This window comes from Somniosus microcephalus, chromosome 2 (genome assembly GCF_052327205.1).
Source record: "Somniosus microcephalus isolate GS21.2 chromosome 2, FLI_Smic_1.0, whole genome shotgun sequence".
Taxonomy (NCBI): domain Eukaryota; kingdom Metazoa; phylum Chordata; class Chondrichthyes; order Squaliformes; family Somniosidae; genus Somniosus; species Somniosus microcephalus.
The window spans coordinates 6,298,228-6,317,448 of record NC_140988.1 but is presented as its reverse complement, the minus strand read 5'-3'; the positions used below and the strand labels follow the sequence as shown (position 1 = coordinate 6,317,448).

General features: G+C 51.6%; 1 protein-coding gene across 1 annotated transcript in view; it reads right to left on the bottom strand.

Moving 5' to 3' along the window:
- The window catches only part of LOC147122516 (electrogenic sodium bicarbonate cotransporter 1-like), a 229,974-nt gene that overhangs the window by 27,836 nt on the left and 182,917 nt on the right, over positions 1 to 19,221 (bottom strand). Inside the window, 3 exon segments of the mRNA XM_086006102.1 lie at positions 389 to 461; positions 4,134 to 4,312; positions 10,759 to 10,920. Of these exon segments, the coding sequence (XP_085862228.1) occupies positions 389 to 461; positions 4,134 to 4,312; positions 10,759 to 10,920 (414 nt within the window).

Below are 19,221 nucleotides of genomic sequence, written 5' to 3'. Positions count from 1 at the left end.
TCTGTGTGTCTGTCTGTCCGTGTCTGTGTGTGTGTCTGTGTGTGTGTGTGAGTGTGAGTATCTGTGTCTGTCTGTCTGTGTGTGAGTGTGTGAGTATCTGTGTGTGTGTGTCTGTCTGTCTGTCTGTCTGTGTGTCTGTCTGTCTGTGTGTGTGTGTGTGAGTATCTGTGTGCGCGCGCTCCTGTTAGTAGTTTTCATTTGATAGCACGGGAGAGAAAAAAAAACACAATGAAAGGTAAACGCTGTTAATGTGTAGCTGGATTTTGGTTAGTGACAGAGCTTAGAACAGAGACACGAGACAGGCTAAAAGTGACCATTTGTGCAGTTAATTACACCCCCTGAAAAATGTGCGATTGTTTTATTATTAATAAATGCTTAAATGAGGTACCTTTAGTATGGGAGCCATGAAGACGGATACACCGGTTAGGATGAAGACAATAAGACCGGTCACTCGCTGTTCCCTGGAGCCAAACCAAAAGAGCATTAAGCAAGTCAGCATCACGAGCATGCTGGAACAGGGAAGTGAGGCTTAAGATAAAACAAGAACATTACTCGCAGTCTCTGTTGACCGCACTGAGGGTATCCCCCTCCCATTATTAAAAACAAAACAGGCGTCGGCCGTGGCTCAGGGGGCAGCACTCTTGCCGCTGGAGTCAGAAGGTTGTGGGTTTGAGTCCCGCTCCAGGGACTTGAGCACAAAATCTCGGCTGAGTCTCCGCTGAGGATTTGCTGCACTGTCAGAGGGAATGTTCCCGTTAAGCTGTGCGGCCACCCAGCGAGCTGGAGGTGCCACTCAACGGCTTTACAACTGAAATAACCGCGCATGCGCGAGAAATTGAATGGGCTGCGTAGCTCTTTAAAAGGGCCGTGCGCCCAAAAAATATTAGAGGGCACATTGGTCAGAGGCGCCATCTTCTTGTTGAGACGTTAAACCGAGGCCCCGTCTGCCCTCTCATGGAAAAATAGGAGCAGGGGTAGGTCATTCGGCCCTTCGAGCCTGCTCCGCCATTCAATATGATCATGGCTGATCCTCTATCTCAATACCATATTCCCGCTCTCTCCCCATACCCCTTGATGCCTTTTGTGTCTAGAAATCTATCTATCTCCTTCTTAAATATATTCAGTGACTGGTAAAGGTGGATGGTAAAGATCCCACGGCACTACTTCGAAGAAGAGCAGGGGTGTCCTGGGGCCAATTTATTTATCCTTCAACCAACATCACTAAAACAGATGATCTGGTCATTATCACGTTGTTGTTTGTGGGAGCTTGCTGTGCACAAAATGGCTGCCGCGTTTCCCACATTACGACAGTTCTAAATTGCTTCATTGACCGTAAAGCGCTTTGGGACGTCCTGAGGTGGCCGCAAGTCTTTCTGTTGTGTGTACTGGCAGCTGACTCGATGGTGTTGCAAAAAGTCCCCGAGTTCTTCACTCCAGCCACAGTAACGGCCTCACCTCCAGAATCAGCTCGGCCAACCGAGCAGGAAGCGCCAGCCTGACATCCGCTACCTCATTCTGGGGGAGAAGGAGCCGTTAATTGCCCCTGCGCTGGGGTCCTGGTAACCGCCCCCTACCTGGGGCGACAACTAAAACCTGGGCAGGCAGTCAGCCCAAACACCAGGGCTTTTCGCTTCATGTCTTTGTAACATTGAACCCGACATGATTCATTACGGGCCCCTGTGTGATTAAATCCAGCTTTGTGGATTCAAAAACATGGCTTCAATCGCTGGTTGGGGCTGGGGGAGGGGACAATGAGGGAAGATGCTCTGCAGTAACAATAGTCATGCAGCCTTTAAGTGAGCTATGCCAACCGTCACATGAGACTTTGTACGTGTGGCTCGGGACTGAGTAATCGCTTCACTGAACTGTGACGCATTTGATTACTCCCACTGAGAAAAAAGAAAGAAAGACTTGCATTTATTGAGCGCCTTTCACGACCGCCGGACATCTCAAAGCGCTTTACAGTCAATGAAGTGCTTTTTGAAGTGGTGTCGTTGTTGTAATGTGGGAAACACGGCAGCCAATTTGCGCACAGCAAGTTCCCACAAACAGCAATGTGATAATGACCAAATAATCTGTTTTTAGTGATGTTGATTGAGGGATAAATATTGACCCCAGGAGAACTCCCCTGCTCTTCTTCAAAACAGTGTCATGGGATCTTTTACATCCACCTGAGAGAGCAGACGGGGCCTCGGTTTAACATCTCATCTGAAAGACGGCACCTCTGACAGTGCAGCACTCCCTCAGCAATGCACTGGGAGTGTCAGTCTAGATTGTTGTGCTCAAGTCCCTGGAGTGGGACTTGAACCCTCAACACGGAGGACACGGATAGCTACGCTTCTGACAGACTGTGTAGGGCTGATCTCCCTCCTCCTGGGCTTGGGTGTAAATGTAGTCTCCAGGAATTCATCTCCAGGACTGTGAGCAGAAACCCCGGGCATTAAAAAAAAATAGCGTTCTTAAAAAAAAAAGTTCCTTTGAACACTTTGGTTATTAGTAATAAAAAAATATCTGAGATGGGAATAAGAAGCGTTATTTGACCGACAGTCAGAAATCATCCAATTGGTCCTTCGCTTTCCGATTGGCTGAGGGAAGGTGGGCCGCCACGAGAGTGATGTGTTGGGTGACCAATGGCGGGAGAGCGGACATGGGGCGGTTCTCTCTGTGTTTCTCTCCGTGATTCCCTCTCCACCCTCTCCGTGTTCTCTCCGTGTTTCCCTCTCCACCCTCTCCGTGTTCTCTCCGTGTTTCCCTCTCCACCCTCTCCGTGTTCTCTCCGTGTTTCCCTCTTCACCCTCTCCGTGTTCTCTCCGTGTTTCCCTCTCCACCCTCTCCGTGATTCCCTCTCCACCCTCTCCGTGTTCTCTCCGTGTTTCCCTCTCCACCCTCTCCGTGTTCTCTCCGTGTTTCCCTCTCCACCCTCTCCGTGTTCTCTCCGTGTTTCCCTCTTCACCCTCTCCGTGTTCTCTCCGTGTTTCCCTCTCCACCCTCTCCGTGTTCTCTCCGTGTTTCCCTCTCCACCCTCTCCGTGTTCTCTCCGTGTTTCCCTCTTCACCCTCTCCGTGTTCTCTCCGTGTTTCCCTCTCCACCCTCTCCGTGATTCCCTCTCCACCCTCTCCGTGTTCTCTCCGTGTTTCCCTCTCCACCCTCTCCGTGTTCTCTCCGTGTTTCCCTCTCCACCCTCTCCGTGTTCTCTCCGTGTTTCCCTCTTCACCCTCTCCGTGTTCTCTCCGTGTTTCCCTCTCCACCCTCTCCGTGTTCTCTCCGTGTTTCCCTCTCCACCCTCTCCGTGATTCCCTCTCCACCCTCTCCGTCTTCTCTCCGTGTTTCCCTCTCCGTGTTCTCTCCGTGTTTCCCTCTCCACCCTCTCCGTCTTCTCTCCGTGTTTCCCTCTCCGTGTTCTCTCCGTGTTTCCCTCTCCACCCTCTCCGTGTTCTCTCCGTGTTTCCCTCTCCACCCTCTCCGTGTTCTCTCCGTGTTTCCCTCTCCACCCTCTCCGTGATTCCCTCTTCACCCTCTCCGTGTTCTCTCCGTGTTTCCCTCTCCACCCTCTCCGTGTTCTCTCCGTGTTTCCCTCTCCACCCTCTCCGTGTTCTCTCCGTGTTTCCCTCTCCACCCTCTCCGTGTTTCCCTCTCCACCCTCTCCGTCTTCTCTCCGTGTTTCCCTCTCCACCCTCTCCGTGTTTCCCTCTCCACCCTCTCCGTGATTCCCTCTCTACCCTCTCCGTGTTCTCTCCGTGTTTCCCTCTCCATGATTTTGAAGATGGGCTTCTGGAACATGCTGGTTCGATGATGTTCAAAGAAATTAAAGTGCATCCAAAATTTCTGTAAAGTTGTTAGAATGCCAGACCCTTAATCTTAAGATACCCTTAAGGGAATCAAGGGATATGGAGATCGGGCGGGAAAGTGGAGTTTGTGGTCGATGATCAGCCATGATCTTATTGAATGGCGGAGCAGGCTCGAGGGGCCGAATGGCCGACTCCTGCTCCTAATTATTATTTTTTTATGTTCTTACTGAGAGTTAGTGCCAATAAGATTGTGTTACTCAAACTCTGTACAAATGTCAATGATTGAAAACACTGCCCACAAGTTCCTGGAATCAGCCGCACGTCGTCCAGTGAGAAGCTTCCTACCTGACTCCCAGGAACTTGGGCAGTTCCCCAGGTGCCGATGTCTCAGTCTCCATCTTCAAGCTGTCGATGTGCGCGATGGAGATGACAGTGGCAGCCACATACCAGGGCAATCCCATGAACGAGCAAAGGGCCATTAGGATAGCCACCAAAAAGAGATCCAGGTGATAGCCAGCCCCTTTCTGCAAAAAAGGAGAAACAGGGTCCCAGTTCACTACCGTTGCATTTAAGAGGAAATTATGCTAAACCTTTATAAAACTCTAGTTCGGCCTCAGCTGGAGGATTGTGTCCAATTCTGGACACCGCACTTTAGGAAGGACGGGAAGGCTTTGGAGAGGGTGCAGAGGAGATTTACTGGAATGGTTCCAGGGATGAGGGATTACAGTTACGTGGATAGACTGGAGAAGCTGGGGTTGTTCTCCTTGGAGCAGAAAAGATTGAGAGGAGATTTGATAGAGGTGTTCAAAATCATGAAGGGTTTAGAGAGAGTAAATAAAGAGAAACTGTTTCCAATGGCTGAAGGGTCGATACCAGAGGGCACAGATTTAAGGTGATTGACAAGTGAACCAGAGGCGAGATGAGGGAAAACTTTTTTACACAGCGAGTGGTGAGGATTTGGAATGCGCTGCCTGATAGGGCGGTGGATACAGATTCAATAGTAGCCTTCAAAAGGGAATTGGATAAATACTTGAAGGAGGAAAAGTTGCAGGGATATGGGGAAAGAGCGGGGGAGTGGGACTGACTGGATTGCTCTTCGAAAGAGCTGGCGCAGACTCGATGGGCCGAATGTTCTCCTTCTGTGCTGTACTGTTCTATGAGGGAGAAAGGAATAGAGGTTATGCTGATGGGGTGAGATGAAGTAGGGTGGGAGGAGGCTCGTGTGGCGCATGAGTCAGGAGTGTGATGGAATACGCTCCACTTGCCTGGATGAGTGCAGCTCCAACAACACTCAAGAAGCTCGACACCATCCAGGACAAAGCAGCCCGCTTGATTGGCACCCCATCCCCCCACCTTAAACATTCACTCCCTCCACCACCGCGCACCGTGGCTGCAGTGTGTACCATCTACAAGATGCACTGCAGCAACTCGCCAAGGCTTCTTCGGCAGCACCTCCCAAACCCGTGACCTCTTCCACCTAGAAGGACAAGGGCAGCAGGCGCATGGGAACACCACCACCTCCAAGTTCCCCTCCGAGTCACACACCATCCTGACTTAGAAATATATCGGCTGTTCATTCATTGTCGCTGGTTCAAAATCCTGGAACTCCCTCCCTAACAGCACTGTGGGAGCACCTTCACCACACGGACTGCAGCGGTTCAAGAAGGCGGCTCAACACCACCTTCTCAAGGGCAATTAGGGATGGGCAATAAATGCTGGCCTTGCCAACGATGCTCACATCCCAGGAACACCAGCATGTGCTAGTTGGGCCGATTGGCCTGTTTCTGTGCTGTACATTCTAAGTAACGTTCATATCATGGAATGTATCATTCTGGGTTTTGTCTTGTTCGCATGAGTGGAGTTCGGGTAAGTGACCCACGATTTCCTTGGAGCTGCGCCTGGGTAACTTCCACCGAAGTTCTGGTGGTGGAGCGGGAACAGCTGCCAGGAAACTCCAGGCCAATCTAACATTACAGTGTCAGCCGTGGCTCAGTGGGCAGCACTCTCTCGCCGCTGAATCAGAAGGTCGTGGGTTCAAGACCCACTCCAGAGACTTGAGCACAAAATCTAGGCTGACACTTCAGTGCAGTACTGAGGGAGACTGCTGCACTGTCGGAGGGGCAGTACTGAGACAGTTCTGCACTGTCGGAGGGGCAGTACTGAGGGAGCGCCGCACTGTCGGAGGGGCAGTACTGAGGGAGCGCCGCACTGTCGGAGGGGCAGTACTGAGGGAGCGCCGCACTGTCGGAGGGGCAGTACTGAGGGAGCGCTGCACTGTCAGAGGAGCAGTACTGAGGGAGTTCCGCACTGTCGGAGGGGCAATACCGAGGGAACACCGCACTGTCGGAGGGGCAGTACTGAGGGCGCGCTGCACTGTCTGAGCAGCAGTACTGAGGGAGAGCTGCACTGTCGGAGGGTCAGTACTGAGGGAGCGCTGCACTGTCTGAGGAGCAGTACTGAGGGAGAGCTGCACTGTCAGAGGGTCAGTACTGAGGGAGCGCTGCACTGTCTGAGGAGCAGTACTGAGGGAGCGCTGCACTGTCTGAGGAGCAGTACTGAGGGAGCGCCATCCTCTCGGGTGGATGTAAAAGATCCCACGGCCACTATTTGGAAGAAGAGCAGGAAGAGTTCTCCTGATGTCCTGGCAAATATTTATCCCTCAACCAGTACCTAAAAAAAAATAACTTAGTTCATTGCTGTTTGTGGAAGCTTGCTGTGCGCAACTTGACTGCTGCGTTTCCTACACCACAACAGGGACTTACACTTCAAAAGTACTTCATTGGCTGTAAAGCGCTTTGGGAGTTCGTGAAAGGCACTATATAAATGTAAGTTCTTTCTTTCTAACACAAGTGATGACTTTAACTCTTAAAGGCATTAGGCAAACATTTATTGTGCTAACTCTACCTTGTGCCTGGTCCAACTTCAGTCATTTATTCCCAGCCAAGGTACCAGATGACCCACCTTCTGGAAACATGACTTTGTGACCTAAACCGAACTCTTCGCTAATCATGAAGTTGGAACTGTACCTAGAGCTACAGAGGAGTATGTGGCCAACTCACTCACCCTTCTATTGAAAGGAAGATAGATGGAGGTCATAGGCAAGCAAACAATCCGGTAAAACAATTTATATTAAAAGAATTAGCTCCAAAAAATATACTGCGGGGAGAAATCAGAAGATCAGCTCCAGCATTGTCTCATCTTCCTCATCAGTGACTTCATGCCTTTAGCAGAAAAATATATGGCCTGTCACGGCATTCGATTAAGACCTTCCATCATCCTGCTTAAGCAGAATACTTTGTTCTCTTCCATTTCCCATGAACTCATGGCACGTGCAGGGCCCTGCCAAGCCATCCTTGAGATTTCCAGTGACAGACTGGAGATTTGGCTCCACTGATTGGAGTCACACGGACAGGTGCTGACTGCCAAGAACGGCTTTAAAGTCAGTCTGCCAAAGATATGCGACACAAAAATGAAATTAATTGCGAATTAAGAAATGTCGCCACCATGCAAGAAAGAAAATCCACGAAATAGTTCTACTCGTGGATATTCAATTGCCGGGCATAATTGGTACAGCCCATGGTCACGTCGTTTAAGGTCATGAACCTTGACTCGGGTTTGAGGCCTGCTGAGACATAAGAACACAAGAATTAGGAGCAGGAGTCGGCCATTCGGCCCCTCGAGCCTGCTCCACCATTCAATAAGATCATGGCTGACCTTCGACATCAACTCTACTTTCCCGCCCGCTCCCCATATCCCTCGATTCCCCGAGAGTACAAAAGTCTATCGAACTCAGCCTTGAATATACTCCACGATTCAGCCTCCACAGCCCTCTGGGGTAGAGAATTCCAAAGATTCACCACCCTCTGAGTGAAGAAATTTCTCCTCATCTCAGTCCTAAATGGCCGACCCCTTATCCCGAGACTGTGACCCCTGGTTCTAGACTCCCCAGCCAGGGGAAAACAGCCTCTCAGCATCTACCCTGTCAATCCCCCTCAGAATCTTTGATTTGAGGGGTAAGCTTTCTGATTAATGAGAAGTGGAGTATTCAACACTTTCCCATCTATTTCTATTTATGTTTTCCTTCATTCTGGTAATTGGCGGTTTGTTTTTAAGTCTTCAGACTCTATATTCCCATTCTTTTATCTGACTGTAACCGCTCTGGTTGCCCTTGGATACACAGCTGTTGTGCTACCTCCCTGATCACCTCATTGTTTAGTACAAAAGGCAGAAGTGGCTTAAACGGGCAACGTGTTCAAAAGGGAGCTCTCGCTTTGGAATCATTATTCCGCTCAAGGGACAGGGGGGGCTAAAGAAGCTCCGAATGTTAATTCAGCAGCAACCAGGACCTTGCTGCTACTTAAAGGGGACTGCCCTACAGTCCCTCCGTCTTTCCTACATTACAACAGTGACTGTGTTTCAAAAGTACTTCATTGGATGTCCTGAAAGGTGCTGCAGAAATGCAAGTTCTTTCTTTCTTATGAAAGATATCTGCACAACTACTGACGCCTTTCAATCACTCACCCAGTGCTCGCACGGTTCTTATCCGTGATGTCACTGCAGTGGAATGTTATTGAGTTGAGGAGAAGTTCAACACAAAATGTTGTTTCCTACACTTCCTCTTTCCAGAAAAGTATATACATACACAAAGCACAAGAGCAAGGGACAACCAGGAGATGTCACAGAGTCATAACGGCACAGGAGGCTGCCATTCGGTCCATCGAGTCGGTGCCGGCTCTCTGTAGAGCAATCCAGTCAGTCCCATTCCCCCGCTCTATCCCCGTAGCCCTGCAAGTTTATTTCCCTCAAGTGCCTATCCAGTCTCCCCTTGAAAACATTGAGTGTCTCCGCTTCCACCCCTTCCGTCGGCAGCGAGTTCCAGGCCCTCACCACTCGCTGCGTAAAAAGGTTTTCCCTCACATTCCCCCCTGTATCTCTTACCCAAAACCTTAAATCTGTGTCCCCTAGTCCTTGTACCATCAACTAGTGGGAGCAGCCTTTTCCCGTCTAGCCTATCCAAACCCGTCATAATCTTGTACACCTCTATCAAATCACCCCTCAACCTCCTTTGCTCTAATGAAAACAAATCCAGCTTCTCCAACCTGTCCTTGTAGCCAAGATCCCCCATCCCCGGAACCATTCTGGTAAATCTCTTCTGCACCCTCTCAAGGGCCTTCACATCCTTCCTAAAGTGTGGTGACCAGAACTGGACGCAATACTCCAGTTGTGGCCTAACCTGCGCTTTATAAAGGTTCAGCTTAACTGTCTGGAGTAATTCAGTTGGATGCTCTTTCCCTTTAAGGGAGATTTTCAGCTCTCTACAGGTCTTTCTAATGATGGCTACCTGGTCACACCTGAGCCCTTTACCAATACAAATGTAGGAACAGGAGGAGGCCATTCAGCCCCTCGAGCCTGTTCCGCCTTTCAATTAGATCAGGGATGATCTGTATCTTAACTCCATCTACCCGCCTCGGTTCCATAACCCTTAATACCCTTACCCAACAAAAATCTTCGATCTCAGTTTTTAAATTTTCAATTGACCCCCAGCCTCAACAGCTTTTTGGGGGAGAGAGTTCCAGATTTCCACCACCCTTTGTGTGAAGAAGTGCTTCCTGACATCACCCCTGAGCGGCCTGGCTCTAATTTTAAGGTTCTGCCCCCTTGTTCTGGGCTCCCCCCACCAGAGGAAATAGTTTCTCTCTATCTACCCGATCAACTCCTTTGATCACCCCTTAATCTTCTATATATTCAAGTCAATACAAGCCCAGTCTGTGCAACCTGTCCTCGGAATTTAACCGTTTATCCCGGGTATCATTCTGGTGAATCTGGGCTGCTCCCCCTCCAAGGCCGATATATCCTTCCTGAGGTGCGGGGCCCAGAACTGAACGCAGTCACTCCATGTGGGGTCTAACCAGAGCTCTCTACATCACTTCCACCCCTTTGTAATCCAGCCCCCCTCAAGATAAAGGCTAATATTTCATCAGCCTTTTTAATTGGGCAGCAGGCGCATGGGAACACCACCACCTCCAAGTTCCCCTCCAAGTCACACACCATCCTGACTTGGAAATATATCGGCCGATCCTTCATCGTCGCTGGGTCAAAATCCTGGAACTCCCTCCCTAACAGCACTGTGGGAGTACCTTCACCACACGGACTGCAGCGGGTCAAGAAGGTGGCTCACCACCACCTTCTCGAGGGCAACTGGGGATGGGCAATAAATGCTGGCCTTGCCAGCGATGCCCACATCCCATGAATGAATTTAAAAATTTGTTTTTTTCTACCTGTCTTCCAGCTTTTAGTGATTTCTGAACTTGGACCCCTGAATCTCTCGGCTCCTCCACAGATCCCAGCTTCTCACCATTTGAAAAATACCAATGCAATGCCAATCTATAGGGTGTGAGTGCGCACAGCCCGGTGGGACTGGCTGTTTGATTTTCACTTCCTCCCTCTGCTGTTAGTGCTTTGCCTCGTCTTGAAGCCTCTCTATGATGGCACAGCTCAGACTGGCTGCCCAATCACGAGGAGGCGTCAAATCAGTGCGAGCAATCGCAATCGCAGACCTCACGGTGTGTACTTGAAACGGAAAAGTAATTGCAGGGCAATGGGGGGAAAGAGCAGGGGGGAGTGGGACTAATAGGGTAGAACTTTCGAAGAGCCGGCACAAGCACAATGGGACAAATGGCCTCCTTCTGTGCAGTACAAAGCTACGATGTAGTTCCGATAAACGCTTAACACTGACTGTTATAAATCTCATCATCATCAAGAAACTACTCATGAAGTAACACTGGACGGCCAGCTGGTGGTGCCGTCCAAGGAGTGTAAATACTCGGGCGTGGGCCCAGCTTGCCAGGAACATTTTGTAAGACAAGGAACTAGTGAAGTACAACTAGACCTCCATGTTCTGAAACAAGTTGATTAAAGCCTTGCTTTATGCTGAAACCAAGTGCGTAGTGAGCTTTATTACATCACTGACCTTCAACTTGTGCTCCTTCCTGTTGACAATAACCGCGGTGATTTGCTGGTCCATGAAGATCAGGATGGTGATGAGCAGGGCAGGCAGGCCAGAGGCGATACACACCCACCAGGGGTTGCCCCCGAACGGCGGCACAATCCAGCCTCGGTTCGGGCTGGTCGGCTAGAGAAGGAATGGCAAAGCAGGAAGTTGAACTAGACAGCAGGCAAAGCGATAGCCGCCACCCACAACATTCATTTCTGCGGCACTCCTCACGTAGAACAGATCAGCTTTAAATGGGTCTAAACCACCGATAAATAGTGGATGGCGGAATGTCATGTGAATGCACAAAGCCACAATAGGGTCGCGCCCCCACACCCTCACTGGACACGAGCCAAGGATTCCCAATATCACCACAACACCATTTCCACAATTGCAACAGTGACTAAACTTCAAAAATACTTCAGTGTCAGCCGTGGCTCAGTGGGCGGCACTCTCGCCTCTGAGTCAGAAGTTTGTGGGTTCAAGTCCCACTCCAGAGACTTGAGCACATAATCTAGACTGACACTCCCAGTGCAGTGCTGAGGGAGCGCTGCACTGTCGGAGGGGCAGTACTGAGAGAGCACCACACTGTCAGAGGGGCAGTACTGAGGGAGTGCTGCACTGTCAGAGGTGCCGTCTTTCTGATCAGGTGTTAAACCAAGGCCCCGTCTGCTCTCTCAGGTGGACGTAAAAGATCCCACGGCACTATTTCGAAGAAGAGCAGGGAGTTCTCCCCGGTGTCCTGGCCAATATTTATCCCTCAACCAACATCCCTAATAAACAGATTATCTGGTCATTATCGCATTGCTGTTTGTGGGAGCTTGCTGTGCATAAATTGTCTGCCGCATTTCCTACATTACAACAGTGACTACACTTCAAAAGTACTTCATTGGCTGTAAAGCACTTTGGGACGTCCTGAGGTTGTGAAAGGCGTTATAGAAATACAAGTTCTTTCTTTCATAGGTCCTAGTCTGGTGAGGTCCACACTGGGAGTTCACACCGTAACCTAGAGTTTCTGCTGAAATTGTCTTACACTCCATCATTTGTTATATTCCAGTCCTTATACGCCTGCTTAACTTTTAAGAACATAAGAATTAGGAGCAGGAGTCGGCCATTCGGCCCCTTGAGCCTGCTCCGCCATTCAATAAGATCATGGCTGATCTTCGACCTCATCTCCACCTTTCTGCCCGATCCCCATATCCCTCGATTCCCCTAGAGTCTAAAAATCTATCGATCTCAGCCTCGAATATACTCAATGACTGAGCATCCACAGCCCTCTGGGGCAGCATTTTAAACATCGTCATTGTAACCTGGCACAAGGGCTTGCAGCTCCGAAGTGGGTTCCCTGTTTATTTTAATTCTGATTGTATCTGTGCAAGATCGCAGGCTCTGCATTGAAGGAAAAGCCCGCAGTTTAAGCTTTATTTTTATCCACGAACGTTGCTTTGATCTGACAGCTGTGTAGCCGGGTCTTTTGTGCACTGTATTACAGACCTGTTTTTCAGCTGTCGCTGCTGGACAGATGGCAGCAAGGGAGGGAGGGAGGGAGGGAGGGATGGAGGGAGGGAGGGAAGGAGGGAGGGATGGAGGGAGCAAGGGCTAAGCTCTTACGGACAGGAGCGTACGACGAGGAGTGAGTTACAGGGCAGCTCGCCGATCGAAGGATCGCTAAACCAGGAGCGCGACCACCTGACATTTTTTACTCAGTGCGCTGTTGTGATTGGGAACGTACTGCCCGAGAGGGCGGGGGAAGCAGGTTAAAAATGAAATTGGATAAAGACTGGAAAGGGAAAGAATTGCAGGACTATGGGGGGGAAGAGCAGGTGAGTGGGACCAATGTTCCCTTTAAGCTGCGTGGCCATGCAGCACTCCGGGGGACCCGCGCAGCCGGTGAGCCGGACTTTTGAATGCGCTGCACAGCCTGTTAAAGGGACTACGTGGCCCCCAAAAAATTGGGGGAACATTGTGTGCGACTAATTGGAGAGCTCGTTCAAAGAGCCGGCACAGACACAATAGGCCGAATGGCGTCCTTCTGTGCTGAATGATTCTATACTGGTTTTCTTCCCGAGATTTCCGCACCCCCCCCACCACACCCCCACTTTGGAGGGATGTTAAAGCAGGTGACGACAGACGGTGTGCATTTTATCAGTGTATTAGCAACAGATCAAAGCAAGGGAGCGTGCGATCGGTCGACATGGTGGTAATTCTCTCACTTGCCCTGTATTAAATGGCGATTGAACAGTGCTGGGGGGAGAAAAAGCAGCCCTTGTGAGTGCAAGATTTCCAAACAGGCAGGATCATGTGACTTGCTGGTCCGACAGAAAGAAAACACCCGCCCCAAACACCGGAGCGGATTTCCCCCTTTTTTCAATGCTACAAGGGTGAAGGGTCACGCCAATGAGATGGCATGTTGGAACATCGGCAGGGCGGGCCACAGAATCCAGCCTGCAGGTCTCCACTCGTTCGTTCTGTGTTACTGGTCTCAGGACATTCACAGTGGAGATCAGGGAGTGGGGGGGTTGCATCTCCCTGTTCTTCAGCCTGGGCACCTGAGATACCCTGGGGGCAGCAAATGGAGGGAAATCAGATGGGGACGAACGCGAGCCCCGAAGGAACATAGGAGCAGGAGGAGGACATTCAGCCCGTCGCACCTGTTCCTCCATTCAATCAGTTCATGATCTGCACCTTAACTCCATCCACCCGCCTCGGTTCCGTAACCCTTAATACCCTCACCTAACGAAAATCTATCGATCTCAGTTTTGACATTTTCAATTGACCTCCAGCCTCAACAGCTTTTTGGAGGCGAGAGTTCCAGATTTCCACTGCCCTTTGTGTGAAGAAGTGCTTCCTGACATCACCCCTGAACGGCCTGGCTCTAATTTTAAGGTTCTGCCCCCTTGTTCTGGACTCCCCCCACCAGAGGAAATAGTTTCTCTCTAGCTACCCTATCGACTCCTTTAATCATCTTAAGCACCTCAATTAGATCGCCCCTTAATTTTCTAAACTTGAGGGAATACAAGCTTAGTTTAGTTACCGGTCCTCATAATTTTAGTCCTGGCATCGTTCTGGAGAATCTGTGTTGCATCCTCTCCAAGGCCAATATAAGGGAACCCACCTGATTTTTTTCCCATTTGTTTACATTAACAGACGGATAGTTGCGGGAGGCGGGGGGTCCCTTTTGGGCCTCCTGCGTCTGATCTTTCTCTATTTACTGAACCCAGGCCTTCCAATGCACCCAGGCTCAGGAATGGTTAGCCCACACCTGGAGCATTGTGAGCAGTTCTGGGCACCATGCCCTAGGAAGGATATATTGGCCTTGGAGGGAGTGCAGCGTAGGTTTACCAGAATGATACCCGGACTCCAAGGGTTAAATTACGAGGAGCGATTACACAAACTAGGGTTGTATTCCCTGAAATTTAGACGGTTAAGGGGTGATTTGATCTAAGTTTTCAAGATATTAAGCGGAACAGATAGGGTAGAGAGAGAGAATCTATTTCCGCTGGTTGGGGAGTCTAGGGCTAGGAGACAGAGTCTAAACATTAGAGCCAGACCTTTCAGGAGTGAAATTAGGAAACACTTCTACACACAAAGGGTGGTAAAAGTTTGGAACTCTCTTCCGCAAACGGCGGTTGATGCTAGATCAATTGTTAATTTTAAATCTGAGATTGATAGATTTCTGTTAACCAAAGGTATTAAGGGATATGGGCCAAAGGCAGGTATATGGAGTTAGGTCACAGATTAGCCATGATCTAATTGAATGGCGGATCAGGCTTGAGGGGCTGAATGGCCTCCTCCTGTTCCTAATGCATGAACACGCCCCCTGGTCTCTCCTAATGATCACCAGCTCCAATCCACATTGGAGGAGGGCCTGGAGCGTCTCATCTCATCACTCTACGCTAAGCTACCAGGGGCTAGTTCATGTTGTGCGCAGATCCAACCGGATCCAACTCCAGGAGTAAAGAAGAAAAGAAGGAACTTGCATTTATATAGTGCCTTTCACAACCTCAGTTCCGAAAGACAGCACCTCCGAGAGTGCAGCACTCCCTCAGTACTGCACTGTATTTTATGATTGATGATTATATACATCAAGTTCCATGGAGTGGGGCTTGAACCCATGACCTTCTGCCTCAGATGCAAGAGTGGTACCCACTGAGCCACGGCCAAAAGGGGGAACCTACCAGTCAGTTTTCTCATTGGCATAACAGAACAAACCTCAACAGTTCAAAATCATGATGGGTTTTGATTGAGTAAATAAGGAGGAACTGTCTCCAGTGGCAGGAGGGTCGGTAACCAGAGGACACAGATTTAAGATAATTGGCAAAAGAACCAGAGGGGGAGGATGAGGAGAAATGTTTTTACGCAGCGAGTTGTTGTGATCTGGAATGCGCTGCCTGAAAGGGCGGTGGAAGCAGACTCAATAGTAACTTTCAAAAATGAATTAGATAAATACTTGAAAAGGAAAAAATTGCAAGATAGAAAATTGGAGAGCTCTTACAAAGAGCCGGGATAGGCATGATGGGCTGAATGGCCTCCTTCTGTGCAGTATGATTGTATGAACATATAGGCCTAGAAATTCATTGACGCCACTTTTGGGGCGCTAAAGTGGGGCGTCCGCTAAAGTTTGCGGCCGCCGCAAAATCTAGGCCACTTCTCCGATATTCATTAGCTTCACCCTACTAGTTCGGGCGAGCGCTAAAACTGCTGTTGGACGCCTCTCTTTGGGCGCTAAGCCGGAGGTGGTGATCGATAGCGCCGAGGCCGGGCGCAGCGCAGGTGCGGCCATCTCGTGACTGACAGCAGACACCCTGGCGCCGGCCAGCTCTTAAGGGGGAAGGGTCGACTGTGTCTGCTGCCACGCCCTGGATAGTGGAGCCCTCCAGCTAGGCCTGAACACTGCTGCTGGACCCAAATAGCGCCTGAAGACATGGAGAAGGCCCGTGAACGTGTGCAGCGCTTCTCAGAGCGTGATCTGAGTGTGCTGCTTGCTGCTGTAGAGAAGAGGCGCCATGTTTTGTACCCGGACAATGGCAAGAAGGCGACGGTCCGCGTCTACAGGAGAGCCTGGAGGCATGTCGCCAGCAAGCTGTCAGCCAACAGCGACGTCCCCAGGACCGGTGCCCAATGCCGCAAAAAGTTAAATGACCTCACACGCATTGTCAGGGTGAGTACCCTTTCCAATGACCTCCTCATCCTTGCATGTGCACCTCACATTATGGGCAAAGGGACCTGAAAGCTCTAATGGCCAGCCTTCATCCAGCAGCTATGGCACAGGCATGAGCATCAATTGCACATTCTGCACTGAACACACTGGCCAAGCTATTCCACCGTGGGAGGCAGTGCACAGCAGATCATGGCGACACACTGGCCAGGCTATTCCACCATGGGAGGCAGTGCACAGCAGATCATGGCGACACACTGGCCAAGCTATTCCACCATGGGAGGCAGTGCACAGCAGATCATGGTGACACACTGGCCAGGCTATTCCACCATGGAAGGCAGTGCACAGCAGATCATGGCGACACACTGGCCAGGCTATTCCACCATGGGAGGCAGTGCACACCAGATCATGGCGACACACTGGCCATGCTATTCCACCATGGGAGGCAGTGCACACCAGATCATGGCGACACACTGGCCAGGCTATTCCACCATGGGAGGCAGTGCACACAAGATCACGGCGACACACTGTACTTAGAGGCCGTCCTTTCTCTTGCAGGCCAAGCTGGCGAATAATCGCAAGAGCCGGACTGCGACCGGGGGAGGACGACCCCATATCCAGCCACTCACCGACCTGCAACATCGCGTGGAGCGCCTCATGGGTGACCGGGTGATTGGGTCCATTGCATGTGGAGATGCCGACCCTGTTCTGGGAAGCAATGGTAAGGACATCACCTTTTGCACCTCTCTCGTCCCACTTGCGCATCAGATCTACATCCTTTGCCACTGTCCGACCAATGCGCTGAATGCCACCACTCATGCATCCCGCACTGACGCCCTCTCCTCACTCTAAAGCTACTCTTGTGCCTTCCTGCTTTCAGATGGTCAAGTGGAGGTCCCTCAACTTGCCAGTGACAGACCCTCCGAGGAGGAGCAGGAGGAGGAGCAAGAGGAAGGCGGCCCATCAGGGGAACCCTCAGCCGCGGCCACCCAGGCCAATGTAGGGGACACGTCTTCCCTGGAGGGCAGCGTGGCGGAAGTGTCGAAGGGGAGGGGAGCTCCTGGGACCTGCGTGCTGCAGAAAGGCGGGAGGGGGGTGGAAGCTCGGCGGCCTTCTCCCCAGAGGGGGGATGCGTCGGAGGGGAGTCCAATTGCTGGGCCCAGCGGCCTCCAGCAACGCAGGAAGGGTCGGCCAGCTCGGCGGCCTTCTCCCCAGAGGGAGAGTCCGGCCTCCAGTCAGGAGATGCTCTTCGCCGAGGAGATGGAACGCCTCGAAGACTTGTCCGCGGACTCGGAGCGCCGGCACACGGAGCTCATGGCGGCAGTGGCACGGTTGCCTGAGTCCATCGATTCCCTCTCTCGGAGTGTGGCCGAGTTCGGGCCCTTAGAGGCCACCAGTCGGGCGGAATACCGGGCAGATCTTTCAGCGACTGGCCAGGTGATTAGTGGTGCCGTCCAGTCACTGGCTGCTCTGCTGCGGTCAGTGAACAGGTCAACACGGGCACTCACTGCTGCCACACTCGCTGTGTCAGCCAGGCATCGCCAGGGCACCCGGCGCGCTGCAGCAGCACATCGGTCTCTCCCTCGGCAGATTGGTGCGCATGCTGCAGTGCTGGCCCGGGTGAGTGCCAGTGTCTCAGGCGACCAGCGAGCGCCTGCCATCCGCCAGCTTGCCGCCATTCCTCCAGCCGCCACTGCCACTCCCCCAGTGGAGCTGCCAGGAGCTGCTGCAGCGACTGATGCTGGCCAGCCACAGCTGCAGCAATCAACAGCCGGCCGCTCGACGCCCAGACCTCGACTAGGCCGACCCCCAAGGGCATCTGCCGTCACGACATGTGCCCCTCAGGAGCCTGCCCCCAGCCTTGCAGCAGCCAATGGCCTTACTTTGAGGCGGAGCAGCAGGGCAGGCAGGGGCCACCCAAAGATGGCCAAGGCATCGCCCTAGCGGGCCAAATAGTCGAATGTGTGGCCATTTGTGTTTGTTTCTTGAGGCCGAGAATTGGATGTTTGTTTTTTGAAGGCCGATGATGTGATGTTTGTTTTGGACGAAGGCCGAGAATGACGGCCATTTTAGTTGCCCTATTTTGTTAATCCTCCCCAGGTTGTGGGAGCGAGTAATGTGTTTGAGTGTTTTTTGGGGGTTTCCTCTGTTTTTGGTTTTCATGTGGGAAGGGCCCAGAGTTTGTACAATAAAGCATTTTATTTATTCACATTGTCCATGTTTGATCTTTGAAGTGTTTGTTGCCTTAACCGGCTGAGGGCTTGCGGAGCGGCTGCAATCATGTTCTATCATTGGCACAAGCCATTCCCTGACAGGGGGCCTAGAAGTAACGTTCAATAAGCCGCCGACGGGCGGCCCTTGGACCTTGTGCATCCCTCCTGGGCTGGTACTCCTCGTCCTCGTCGTCCTCATGCTCCTCCTGCTCCTCCTCCTGAGGTGGTGGTCCAACGTGAGGTGGCAGTGCCTGAGTCCTGCGGATAGCCAGGTTGTGCAGCATGCAGCAAACGACGACGAATTGGGAGACTCGATCCTGCGAATACTGGAGGGCTCCCCCGGAGCGGTCGAGACAGCGGAACCGTTGCTTGAGCACGCCGATTGTTTGTTCTATGAGGCTCCTCGTCGCTTGATGGCTCTCGTTGTATGCCTCTTCAGCAGGGGTCGTGGGCGCGCGGAGCGGGGTCATGAGCCAGGTACACAAAGGATAGCCTTTGTCCCCGATAAGCCATCCTCTTGGGGGAGGCTGTGCCTGGAACATGTCAGCCACAGTTGTCTGTCGCAGGATAAAGGCATCGTGGCTGCTGCCTGGAAAGCGGGCATTGACAGCTAGGATGCGCTGCCTGTGGTCACACACCAGCTGTACATTGAGGGAATGGTAGCCCTTCCGGTTGCGGTAATCCTCGGCATGCTCAAGAGGTGCCCGCAAAACCACATGCGTGCAGTCAATGGCGCCCTGCACCATGGGGAAGCCCGCTATTCTTGCAAACCCCACTGCACGCTGCTGCTGCTTGTCCAGGGTCATGGGGAAGGAGATGAATTGATGTCTCCTTCTGAAAAGGGCTTCGGTCACCTGGTGGATGCAGCAATGCACGGCGAACTGGGAGATGTTAGCGATGTCCCCAGTAGCGGATTGGAAGGAGCCGGAGGCATAGAAGTTGAGAGCCACCATCACCTTCACTGCCACCGACAGAGACGTCCTGCGCATCAGCTGTGGCTGCAGATCTCTCTGAAGCAGCCGGCAGATGTCTGCAACCACCTCCCTTCTGAATCGCAGCCTCCTTACACAC